The 12,461-nt window shown below is 56.6% G+C and overlaps 2 protein-coding genes across 2 annotated transcripts; one reads left to right on the forward strand and one right to left on the reverse strand.

Annotated features, from left to right (window-relative positions):
* The first annotated feature begins 1,885 nt into the window (after window positions 1-1,885).
* Window positions 1,886-4,691, forward strand: PRSS54 (protease, serine 54). The gene is made up of 7 exons (XM_009290798.1): window positions 1,886-2,034; window positions 2,155-2,258; window positions 2,480-2,651; window positions 2,850-3,106; window positions 3,269-3,441; window positions 4,071-4,253; window positions 4,659-4,691. Exons 1-7 carry the CDS (start codon window positions 1,886-1,888, stop codon window positions 4,689-4,691), a joined length of 1,071 nt encoding a protein of 356 aa, XP_009289073.1.
* Window positions 4,692-5,050: 359 nt separating this feature from the next.
* On the reverse strand, window positions 5,051-12,218 carry CCDC113 (coiled-coil domain containing 113). Its single transcript, XM_009290799.1, has 9 exons — window positions 12,100-12,218; window positions 11,283-11,292; window positions 10,568-10,729; window positions 9,369-9,524; window positions 8,852-8,932; window positions 8,135-8,290; window positions 7,350-7,457; window positions 6,644-6,799; window positions 5,051-5,113 (listed from the first exon to the last, which is right to left on the reverse strand). Exons 1-9 carry the CDS (start codon window positions 12,186-12,188, stop codon window positions 5,051-5,053), a joined length of 981 nt encoding a protein of 326 aa, XP_009289074.1. The 5' UTR covers window positions 12,189-12,218.
* Window positions 12,219-12,461: the final 243 nt, after the last annotated feature.

Consider the following 12,461-nt stretch of genomic DNA (forward strand, 5'->3'; position numbering starts at 1 on the left):
CTTCGTTAACCACGGGGCTTAAAACTCAATAGTTCCGAGGTTGCGGCCAGGCTGCTGGGAGGCTGCGGTTCCTCACGAGAGGTGCCTGTCTCCCAGCAGCAGTGGCAAGGAGGCAGCTGGTCCTTTGGGCAAAGGAAGAGGCTTGGGCTGGCCTCGGGGAGGGTCCCACGCTGCCCCTGAGAGCTGCCATGGGGGTCGTGCTTCTTTGGCAGTGCTGACCTCCTCTGAGACCTGCAAAGCAGGAAGGGACCGGCATCACCAAGCTGGCCGACCCACAGCCCATGGGTCAAGGACATGAGCTGGTCATGGTTCCACCAGCACCTGGTCTCATGCAGGTTGGCTTTGACCCCTGTGGATCCAGATAACATTAAAAAAGTCAAGTCGTGCTCACAGTGAGTCGGGTGCCAGCACCTCCGGCTCAAGCAGTGTCACTGTCAGCTGCCAGCATCACCTTTGGAAACATTCTGTTTGTGGTGACACCGGCATCGCGTTGGAACAGCCCAGCCAGTGAGCCGGGACCAGCCTCGGAGTGGCACCCCCATGGGGAGGGCAGGGTGAAACCCACCTCTCAGAGATGTTTTCCCAGCTCTTGCAGGGTTAAGTGGCCCCTTTTGGCACAAATCAATTACAAACGGGCCTTGGGATCATCAGCTGCCTCCCGGCTGGTTCCCACAGCATTTCAAACACATCACAAGAGCCAGGGATAATACACACGACGGGCCCTTCTCAGTGGGACAGATAAGCGCTAACAGAGTTACTGCAGGAACACAGAGTACTGAATTTCCTACATTGGAAATTGTAGGAAATATACAGCCATTGGATTGGCTATATCTAGGGAGAAGAAGACAACCATGAAAAAAACATCCAAGGTTTCCCCGGGATGCCCCTGTCCTAAACATGCCACTGCATGGACCCTGCCCTTGCTAATTCTGCATATAATAAACATGTATTCAGATGCTGGGAAAAAAAATCAGTTCAGCTGGTGCTGCCCTAGTCTGTATGCAGGTTTGGACAAGCGCTCGAACCTGGATTTCCCTCCAGCCTTCTCCCAGCACCATTTCCCTTCCCCTTGGCTGTCCTTATCCCCAGTATTGCAGAGGGCACCCAAGAGGTTGGTCTGGGCATGAGCATCCGCAGCCACCGCACGCCTCGCCAGGGAGAACGATCCGGGGATAACCTGCGGGCAGCATATCAGCCCTCCAGGAGCCCCAGTGCCTTTGCTTTCTGCCTTCCGCCAGCTCCTTTTACCCCTGGCTATTAATTAGTGCATACGAGGGGTACTGTAATTTCTCTTTCTCAACAGTTTTCTCATCCTTGATGGAAAGAAGGAGTTTTCACATCCCTCACACCATCCCACCTTCTCTGTCCTGCTCTCCAAAGGCACACTTGGCCTCTCATGAGCTGGGAAGGGACTTCTTGTCCCCACCAGGACCTCCCTGCAGGAAAGCCCAGCCGCAGGCTGGTCGTGGCCCTGTAACAGCCCCTGCTACCCTCCACCACCCCCAGGCACTTTGGGGTCTTTCAGTTTTTTAGAAGTCCCCTTAAGCAGCAGCAGAGCTCCTCCTGCCTCCTGCTGCCCTTGTTTCGGCCTGCAAGTGGGCAGAGACCCCAGTGGGCGCGCAGAAAGGAAGCTCCTGGGCAGGACAGGCTGTCCCAGGGAGAAACCATCCAGCAGCGCCCAGGGCAGGAGGAGCTGTGCCTCAGAGATCCTTTCTGTGCGGGCAGATGTGCTGCAAGAGCCTCCAACAGCCCCCTCCACCGTGCAGGAATGCCAGCAGGGTCCTGTGAGCCGCCGCAGCGACGGTGAGCTCACAGAGCAGCTTGTGCCCGCATCCTGCTGCCTGGGCACCGTGGCAGCATCAGGGTGCCGAGCAGGGGGGGCAGCATGGGGCCAGCGGGGTATCGGCAGCGGCGTGATGGAGCAGGCAGAGTGCAGCAGGATGAGGCCCATGGAGAGGTGGTGGGAGCCGGGGAGCTGGCAATGGGCCCACTGGGTCTCCCCGTGTCCCTGCCTGCTGCCAGGGTGCTTGGGAGGTGCAGCGCCCACGTACCAGGGCGAGGAACCGGCCTGGCATGCTCAGCACAGGCACACCAAGCCCCTCCAGGCCAGCTGCCAGCTGGCACCCAGCACGCTGTCTCCCCCTCTCCCCGCAGGCAGGCAGAGAAGGGGGGCCCTGGCTCCCCGGCCCCAGCTCTTTGCCCGGCTGGGGCAGTGCGAAGCCTCATGCTGCTGTGTCTCTGTGCCGCTCCAGCATCAGGTGAGAGAGGTGGCATGATCTGACCCTCACGCACCACACGCCATGCCACCAGCTCGGCCCCGTGGGTGAGCGAGACTGAGTGATGCTGGCATCAGTCCCAGGCAAGGCCAAAGCTTGGGACAGCCACAGCAAGGGGCAAGGGGGCATCAGAGGGAAGAGGGGAGCGGCAGGAGAGCACAGGGCCAGGCACACCCGGCGATGTGCCCCCTGTTTCCCTGCAGCCTGTGGGATCCAGGCCAGCCCATCCCCCTGGAGATCAGTGCAGGAATTTGTGGCCACGGATCAGTTCCCGTGGGTGGTGGCACTGCAGGACACGCAGCGCAACCTCCTGGCCTTCGGCTCCATCCTGAACGAGCACTGGATCCTCAGCGCCGCATCCAGCCTGCGGAGCAGGTCTGTGCCCTGCGAGGGGCCCTGCATCGCCCTGGGCAAGGCTTGGGAATCGGCAGGGAATAACGCCACCTCCCAGTGCTCCGGAGGGTCTTGTCGCTGCCCAGCAGCTGGGCAAGCACCCTTCAGTCAGACCGGGGGCAGGCAGAGTTTGCCCCAGGCTTTTTCTTGCACCCAGCCCCCTCCGTCCACCCCCCGCAGGCAGCAGGTGCTGGCCTTGGTTGGGCTGAGCGCCATGAAGAGGCGATGGGAGGACCAGCCCCAGTATTCGATCAGCTCTGTCATCCCCCACGAGGACTTTGACGAGGTGACGCTCTACAACAACGTCGCTCTGCTCAGGACAGCCACCCCACTGAAGTTCAGCAGCATCGTTCAGCCCATCTGCTTCCCCTACGGGAGCCTCTCTGCCTCGGACCTCGTGAACTGCTGGGTCTCGGGCTGGATCCATCCCACCGCAGGTAACCCCCCGGCTCCGGTGGCAAAGAGCTCCCTCCAGCAGGGCAGAGAGCCGCCTTCCCGCTCCCTCCTGCCAACAGCCCCAATGGGAGGAAGGGGAACAGGGCTTGTCCTGAGAGGAAGAAGCACCCACTGGTCACCCATCCCTGCTTTTTGGAGGCCAGGGGCTGCCCAGAGCCACAGGCTCACGGTGGTCCCTCGGCCAGGCAGGGGAAAGTGCTGCAGCGACTTCCTGAGGATGCTCTCTGTGGTGGACGTGGATCCCTGCCCGCTGAAAAGGATCACTGCAACTGCATGCTGCAGCCACAGGGACGCCGACAAAGTGGCAGGCTGTTTGGTAAGGAACACAGAGCACCAACCCAGACCGGGCACACATTTAGCCAAACCACCTCCTCCCCGTTCTGCTCATCTCCAACTCCAGGCTGGGAGAGCAGCCAAAATACTTGGGCTTCTTCTGATCAGTCCTTACAGGAAAAGATCCCTTTCCGCGCAGTTTGCACATAGCAGGCATGGGACACTGTGAACGTGTGACACCCGTCTCTGCATGAGCTGCGGGGTGACTGTCTCCCTGCAGGCCTGTGGGCGCTGCTCCTGGTCCCTGGACCTCTCCAGCTGCTGGGGCCTCAAAGGGCTTTTGATGTGGCCAGGGTCAAAGATGCTCAGGAGGCAAAACCGAGAGGCGTTCCTTGTGGTACATACCGAAGGATCAGGCATGGGGCTGGGCTGATGGGGGCGTGGGCAGCCACAGGGAGCGATGCCGGTCACTTCATCTGGGACACACAGGGACATCATCAGCCCAAAGGCAGCCAGCCCCCTGAACCAGCGGTGCTTTGCTGTCAGTGATGATAAAGGACCGAAGTGCTGTGATCTGCCCTCCTCTCACCCCCGTGAAGTCCACAGCCACTGAGAGCAATGGCAGGAGGGATACTGCTGAGACACAACCCTGCCTTTTTTGTCTCTCAAAAGGGTGATGCCGGCAACCCCGTCATGTGCCAGATTAGAGGGACTGAGAAATGGGTCCTGAAAGGCATTCTCAGTGAGGGTGGCATGAGATGCTACGGACCGTTCCTGTATACCGCAGTGTCCTACTACAGTGACTGGATCTTGGCCACCACTGAGAGGAGAGGACCTCCCGCATTCCCCATGCTAGTCAGGGCACGAGCTGATCTGCAGGCTCCACCCAGAGACTGGGAAGAGGCTTCCAGACCAGCAGTGAGGATATTTCAGGAAGTTGGTTTCAACCCCAAGAAGGGAAAGACAGACCTGGACTCATCTGAGGCTGGGCCATCTGAAATCATTTATAACTCCTGCAGCGGGAAAACATTTCCCATCTCCAAGGGACACTTACACTTGCCCCAGGTGCTTGGGAAGGGGGTAGCTGCTCCCTTCTTGCTGTTTTGTTTCTTTAGGTAAATGAAGTATCCTTTTGCGATCAGAAAGCCTGCTTGGTTCATGCATGCCGTGTTGAAATGATTTGCCCTATATGCTCACACTGCTCTGCTCTCTTCTATTGTTGGTGCACACTCAGAGATGTTGAACTCCCACGTCTCCCAGGGAATCCCCCCTGGTTCCTCCTGCATTAAGTGATCACCAGGGCTTGCCCCGAGAGAAAGGACAATTCCTGTGAACATGTCAGATTTGATCACCAGAGGATAACTGCTTGTGGTGATGGAGGGAGGGGGGAGCACCCAGAGCCGAGCTGGCTGACCTAGCAGGGCCTGCGCAGGGGCCAGGCAGCAGAGCCTGGTGGAAGCCAGCACATGCTGGGACAGACCAAAGAGATGGCCTCACAACAGAGCCATGGGTTTCTTTATCATTTCATGCAGAAGTGGTTTCATCTCACTGCAGCTTGCAGGGTGCTACGTTTACCCGCTTCACAGCAAACTTCCCCACTGGGTTGCCTCCTTCTGCAGCTTTCACTGCCCGCCTTGCAGCATCAGACAAGCCTAGTGCTGGTTACCAGACATCTTGACCTGGTTCCACGCTCTGCGGTATCTTTGCAAGGACATCTGCAAGAGGAGAAAGGAGAAGGCCTTAATATGTTCAGACAGCAGTGATATGCTGTGGAGAAAGCTGCAAGGCTGGAATCTAGCCTGGCCTGAGCTGCTGTATTGCTTGCCCCTTCATCCCCCGCTGCTCCCACCTGAGATCGAGGCTTGCTGTGGCATGCTGGGGAGAGCTCCTGCAGGTCTACACCAGCTTTGGCTTCTCCCCTGAATGCCACAGGAAGCCTGGAGACCCCCCACAACAGCACTGTATAGAAACCTACAGCCCCTTGCATGGCAGCAGGGGTATTGGACATGCCCTGCCACAGAGGGGCCGGCAAACAAAAAACAGGTTTATAGCCTCACTCTTATCCCAGGGGCAACTACAGGTTCCTTCTTTAGCCCCTCGGGCCCTCGCTGCTCTCCAGCTCCCAGACGCTGGCAGGACTCTGGGCACTGCTGCATAGACAGCATGCAAGCCAGAGCCTGGGTCTCCCGGTCAAGGGGAGCAGCTGAGTGAGAAGGGATCTGCTTGTGCAAAGACAGGCCTGCAGGCAGGCTGCCCACCAGCTCTGGGATAGCCACAGCCGGACCCCTATTTCTGAACTCACAGCACTGACGCTGATGGGTCAAGCCCAAATCCACATAGTTCTGACCTCTGAGAGAGGCTGGACCACGTAAGTCCTGTCCACTGTGGACTGGGGCACCGGTGGGCTAAGTGCTAGACAGGCTCAAGCCCAGAGCCTTCCCCGTCCCAGCCACAGGTAAGACCATCTCTGCTCGAGGACAAGCAGGGTGTCAAGGTACAGGACACCACTATCCATCCCATCCAACCCAGCTACTTCTCTCCCCACACTGCTGTGCACACAGACATCCTGCACGGGGCAGGGATACAGACATGTCCTGCTACCTCCAGGCTTTGACTATGCTCCTCTGTGTTATCTCTCCATCTCCTCCCAGGCTGCAGGAGTTGGGGCAGGAGGAGAGTCAAAGATATTCTTGCAACTTTGCCATGAACTCATGTTTGGATCTTGGCTAGCCTTTCTTTATCGGGGAAGAGTCAAGATACAAGTGAGTAAGAAATGTTTGAGATCATCAAAGAGGACTACAAACACTGGGGAGCCATCAAGGGCGCTGGAAAAGGCCGGTGCAGATCACATATGCAGAGCCGGAAACGTATCAGGCTGCCATACGTCCCCTTCTCTTTACACGCACGGCGGGTTTCAGTATAGCAACAGCCCGATGGTGCTTCCTGTCAAATTACAAGCTGTGTCCTTGCCTTGGCTTCCCCTCTGAGCTCAGTCATTAAAATTCAGCCTCTGTCCTCAGGTAGGGAGCAATCGCTGCTCCATAAACAGGAAGAGCCTCTGGCTCTGCCAGGTACCGGTGAAACCGCCGCAAGAGAACTCTACACGGCTTCCCAGCAGGTCAGGAGCGAGCGCTCCGGTCCCCAGGGCAGCTGCAGGTAGGCAGGCACAGATGCAGCTCCACCAGGACCCAGCACCCAGCTGGCACACGTCCAGGCTGCTGCACACCCCGCCCGGTCTCGCTCACCTCGGCAACTGCCACCTTCCTCTCCCAAGCCTTGAGGCTGTTTTCGAGGTCAGTAACAGCCATCTTCTTCTGCACATAACCCAGCACAGGGGGGACGCCGTAGTCTGAGAGCTGCTTCCGCAGCTGCCGATTCACACTCTCAGCTTCAGCTCGTTGCTGCCGGAGGAATAGGGATAGAGGGCAAGGAGATCCCAGGGAAATGTCCCTCTGCCAGCTGGTGGCCAGTCCTCCAGAGGAGCAGGCAGGCAGGATAAATTAAACCCCTGGCACTGTGGGGGAGCAGTGGGATGCATCCACCAGTGCCTCGATCCCTGCCAGGCAGCACTGCTAGGGAGCCCCTTGAACCCGCTTCCCAAAGTTGTGGTGTCCCTGCCAGTGCGGGGGGACATACCCCAGACTGGTATGACAGCAGTGCCACTTCTCCCTGGGGAGGACACTGCTGATGAAAAGTTCAAGGAAACAGAATTTCAGGAAGCCAGTGGCAGGTCCCTGTGGAGCCAGGGCCAAAATCCACAACATGGCCTGTTCTGCAAACCGGCCCATGCTCACCGGCAGGAGCCCCGCGTCTTGCTCAGACCCAGAAAGGCACACAGGTACCCAGCTCATTGCTGGGCCTCGAATGGGCAGCGGTATCCAACATACCACAAAAAGTACCTCAAAAGAGTCCTCCCAAGTGGTCTCAGGGCCTCCCAAATCGCTCTCTTACCTCCTCCACCAGAGCAGCTTCTCTTTCAATTTTCTCCAGCAGCTCCTTCCTCTGGGAGATGTCTTTCATCAGAGACGTGGACGTTTCCATGGCGTTCTGCAGCTTCCTCTGGAACATGAGAGTAGGACAGCATCAGCGGGCGCAGTGGCAGCTCCCAGCCACCTGCAAAGCCACCCCTCTACTCCTCCAGCTTGGTCTCAGCTGGCGGTGCCGGAGCTCTGCTCCCAAGGGAGCTCTGCGGCACCGATCGTCCCCTGCAGAAGGCAGCATCATGCCCTCGTCACGCAGCTACTGCTTCTTTATGTCCTCTGTGTCACACTGCAGCACAGCCCACGGCACAGCAGCCGGGGTTTAGGACTGACCCAGACAGAATGGCTGATCGGAGAGAAGCAAATACACCCAGTTGAGCGGCACTTTTCACTGATAAGAGCAGACGGTGATGGCTGCAGCTCATGACATATTTTCAAATGTCACAGGTAATGTAAAAAATGTATTTTTCTGTGCAAGACAGCACCAAAGCTCTTTCCTACTGGAATTTTCCCCTGCAGTGTAAAATAACCATGCTGCAAAGCATGAACCTCATCGTCAGGCTGCAGCCAAACATGAATGAGGGCATCACTGCTCTTGGTGTGTCAGGCAAACCTCCCAACTGAACTGCTAAGTCAGTGGGAAGGCAGAGAGGTGCTTGGCATCCTCTGACTGAGAAAGGGAAGGATGCAAGAGCTCGTGTGTGACCCTCGGAAACAGAAGAAAGGCAAAATGGAGGTGCTGGGAGGTTCACTTACTTTATAGAAGTTGAGGACTTGGACAGTCTTCCCTGAGGTCAGTTTTAGCTGCAGCAGCTCCTGGTTCTTCTCCTCAATCTTCTCCTGGTACTGGGCATTTCTAACCTGCAGCTGCTGCAAACGGACCTCACGGAGTGTCTCTCCCATCTGCTCCTTCTGCAAACCCCAAGGAAACAGAGCTGTAGGTTGCTGACCAAAGCTGCATCCCAAGTAAGAGAACTTTGCTCTGTCGGGAAAGCAGACCTAAAGAACAGGGTCTTCAGCCTGGCTGCAAACCTGGGGCTCAGGGAGAAATGCGAGACACAGCGCGCCACTGAGCCTGTGCTCTGTGTCCTAGCTTAGAGGGTCCAAGTAGTGCAGACGTCCCCTCTGGCGAGGCTCCTGCCATGCCAGCAGCAGCCAGTCCCCAGGGAACTGCTCTGATCCACCATACATCTTTTCCAGGGCACAAAGGGCACAAAGAGATCTGCCAGCTTCCACTCTGTGAGACTTGTGGTCTCATCCCATGCACGCAGACATGTGCCAGGTCTGAACGTGGGCAGACGACAATGCCCTTTGACAGAGGCAGCAAGGCCAGGAGCAAAGGAGGAAGGGGAGGAGGAGGCAGAGGGCCACGCATCTCTACACAGAGCAGGCCCTGCGTCTGCACTGGGCTGTACTCCTTTCGTTCTTCAAGGGGCCGTCTAGTCCCTGCTTCTCCTCAACTGCTGCACGCACCTGCCTGAGCTGCTGCTGCAGCTTCTTCTTGTAACCCTTGAGCAAATAATTTTTTAAGCGCAACTTCTCTCTCAGCAGATCCTAAAGAAAGACAGCAGATTATAGTGGAATGGCAGAGCCTGGGAGGAGGAGCACCCCGACCCCACTCCTTACGGTGTGGTTCCTGTTCATCTCATCCGCACTGCAGCCTTCACTGCTGGCTTAGAAAGGAGCCCAGCGAGAAACGCTGCTTAGCATCACCCTGCCCCAAACATGGGGGCATGAACGTGCACTTTCCCAGGCTCCGCTAAGAGCCCTGCATCATCTGTGCTCACAGCTGCGCTGCAGCTCAGCAGCCTGATGAGCACCTGGGCTAGTCACCGACTGACAAGTGTGACAAGGGCTGTCCAAAGAGACTTGCTAAGGCAGCCTGAAAACATGATGTACGCCACACAGGAGTATGGGAACTAGGATTTTCCCTAACCAACATACTTGTCAGATGACAGACCAGCCTCAAAATTTTCCATGATGCACTGACCCTCTGGCGGTTCTTCTCCTCCATGTATCTCAGCAGCTTCTCAGAAGCTATGATACTCCCTTTCTTGCTGGAGATGGTGCTGATGATGTCTTTCTCAAAGTCACTGATGGCTTTCTTAACATCAGTCCACCAAACATCCGCTTCTTCTATGACTGCCTGTAGAAATAAAGTCATGTAACAGTCAAGAGGTGCTAACTTCCCTTATTCAAACAGGTTTGGGAACAGAGAACCAGAAAGGACCAGGCATGCTCTCTGCTGGAGTTACTAGCATGTCTCCTGTGGCAGCACTGAGTTTCGCGCTGTGCAGCTCGGGGCACATGGTGCAGACTCACACAGCACTGCTACTTCACTGACTCAAAAAGAACAAGAAAAAACTCTCTCACGTGCCTGAGCTTCAACATCTGTCACTCCATCCTGACCTACAAACATTGCCAGTCTGACCAAGCCAACACAAGACAAAAAATTACCACCCTTTGTTTACTGCATATGCCCTGTGGCCACACGAGAGGGATGGGCTGCCTGCTTCACCTCTCCCGGCCACTGCAGGCAGCATCAGTGGTCTGAACCGAATGCAGAAGTCTCTCCTTCCCCAAAAGCTCCTGAGCATTTTGGCTAGGAGGAGGTCTTGGCAGCCAGCACAGGACAGGCAGCCACAAGGAGCCTGCAGCAGGAATGCAGCCTTGGAGACTTGGAGCATGCTCTGAAGAAATCCCAGAGACAGCGGAAAGGCAGACCCCAGAGTGGACTGCATGGAGCCCAGCCAAATCAGGAAGCTTCTGGGAGCTGCTAGAATGAAAAATATGTCTGGCACAAAGGGCATACCTTCAAGAAGCTGACAAAAAGGAGATTTTTCTTTCGAGCATTGACTTCTTCATCTCACATAGCAGATCTGAGCTTCTCTACCTAAAAATCTTCCCCTCGCCTGTATTATTATTAGTTCCTGCCATAATAAGATCCATCTTTAGAGAGCGGGCACCTCTGATCTCTGTTGGTGTACTTGCCTTTGAGAAAGGGGTGAGGCAAGAGGACAGTTCTGGCTCCCACTCTCAACTCAGGACCACTCAGCAATGCTCTGCTATGAACAGCCCTCACCAAGCAAGTCTGTCTCACTGCCTGAGGGATGGCACGTTGAAAGAGGTGTGAAAAGTAACAAGACTGCTTGACACCTTGGTGATCGTAAGGGTCCTGGAGAGCCATACCTCGAGGTTCTGCAAGGTCTGCTCCGAGTCCTCCTCCATCCTCTGAATCTCATCCTTCATCTCAGTCAGCTCCCGCTCAGCCAGCTCACATTTCTGCTCCACTGTCAGGCCTACAAAATAGTCCGTCGCACCATGCAACTTGGATTTGTACCTGCCACGTGCCTGCAGCAACCAAGGAACAACGCAGATGCTGTTAGAAAGCCAGCACTGGCCAACTGTTGCTGCATTTTCCTGTATTCAAAAAGAAAATCACCTCAACGGTCACGTTAGCAGGATTCCAGCTTACAGCAAGGACAAGGAGGCCTCTCCAGAGCAGAGGTTACTCAGGGCCACACCTGGGCTGACCCCATCTGTCCTCTCATCCACCCACAAAACCCTCCTACGCAAGCACTTCCAGTTCAACAGGCAAATCCAGGGCTAAGAGGTTAAAGCCAACGTGACAGCTTCATGTGGGCAGGTAAAACACCTCTTCGTAGCAAAGACGCTAATTGTTGTGTAAGACAGATGGGGTCTCCTACCACCACCTGGGTCAGACGCCCTGAGGAGCTGAGCTTACTGCAGCGTGGGCAGGCTGGAGTATGCTCTCGGAAGAAATGACACCACTCAGGAGCAATTCCCAGTGCTGTGGGGCACAGCGAGGCAGGCACTGCTTTGCAGAGGGCAAGTGCCCACCGGGCCAAAGGCAAAGTTTCTAAGGGCTCAGTCTGAGACTAACCAGAAGGTGGCTACTTTGGACTCAGGCAGACACTGAAACCCAGCGCAGGACACTGGCTGAAAGGAGCTCCGCCGCAAAGGGTCTAGAGCTTCTGTTCACTCTGTCTCTGGTGAAAAGGTGAGGTTCGGGCCAGGAGGTAAAAACCTGCTCCAAAAGCCTGTTCACGGCTCCAGTAAGAAGGAAGAGAGCAACATGCACTCAGCAGAGGTACCCGAGTGTGGACGCACACAGGTCCGAGCCCACGTGAACTTCCCCAAGAGGGAGGAGAGGAGCAGAGCGTCCCGTCACAGACCTGGCACGGCCTTGGGCAAGTCTCCTGCTTTCTTGGCACCAGCGTCCCTATTTGTTTAACTTCTGCTTCAAATTATGCTGTGGGGGGGTTACCTCATTCCAGATCTCCCTGGCACTCGATGTTCAGGAGGACACAGTGCTGTCACGCAGGGAAGAGACAGCATCAGCTGGAGGAGGAGAAATGAGAAGGCAGCCTGGCCTTTACACTGAGTGCAGGAACGGCAAGGCAGCCCGAACTCTTACACCTACAAGACCAGCAGCACCTTTTTGCAAGGAGGTCTCCAGGTTAAGGGCTCATCACTGTGAAGCCCAAGCGCAGAGGGCTGTTGGGGGACTTTCTTCATCACATTTCAAACCGGGGATCTTGCCTGCTGACCTCCTGTCAGATAAGCACTGAGATCAGGAGGTCAGAGGGGCTGCAGAGGGAGGAAGAGTCATGGCTCTGTGCAGTAAGGCGGCAGCCAGACCCAAAACCCCAGTACCTGCAGCCGCACAGCCGCTGCCCTGGCTCCAGAGCAGTACCTGCATCAGCTCTGGTGGGGCATCGTGCATCTCGGATGGCAGCTGGAGTGGCGGGCCGCACGGCTCCATCTTACGGTACCATTTCTCAAACATTTCCACCTCAGTTCGGAGCAGGGCGTTGGTGTGGCTGCGAGGAGGAAGGGGTCAGGCTGAGCTCCCCTGGGCCGAGCTAAGCACCGCATCGGGGAGCGGCTGAGCCAAAACAGGCGACCGCAGGGCCCAGCGGCCAACCCAAAAGGGGCGGGAGGGCCCGAGGTCACCCCGGCCAGGACACAGGGACTCTGCCAGACCCGCTCCTTCCCGGACCCGAAGCAGCTGGCAGAGCCTGGGGCACCGAGACCTCCCAGGGGTCTGGGCGGGAGAGCG

The sequence above is a fragment of the Aptenodytes forsteri genome, unplaced genomic scaffold (assembly GCF_000699145.1).
Source record: "Aptenodytes forsteri isolate BGI_AS27 unplaced genomic scaffold, ASM69914v1 Scaffold14, whole genome shotgun sequence".
Taxonomy (NCBI): Eukaryota; Metazoa; Chordata; class Aves; order Sphenisciformes; family Spheniscidae; genus Aptenodytes; species Aptenodytes forsteri.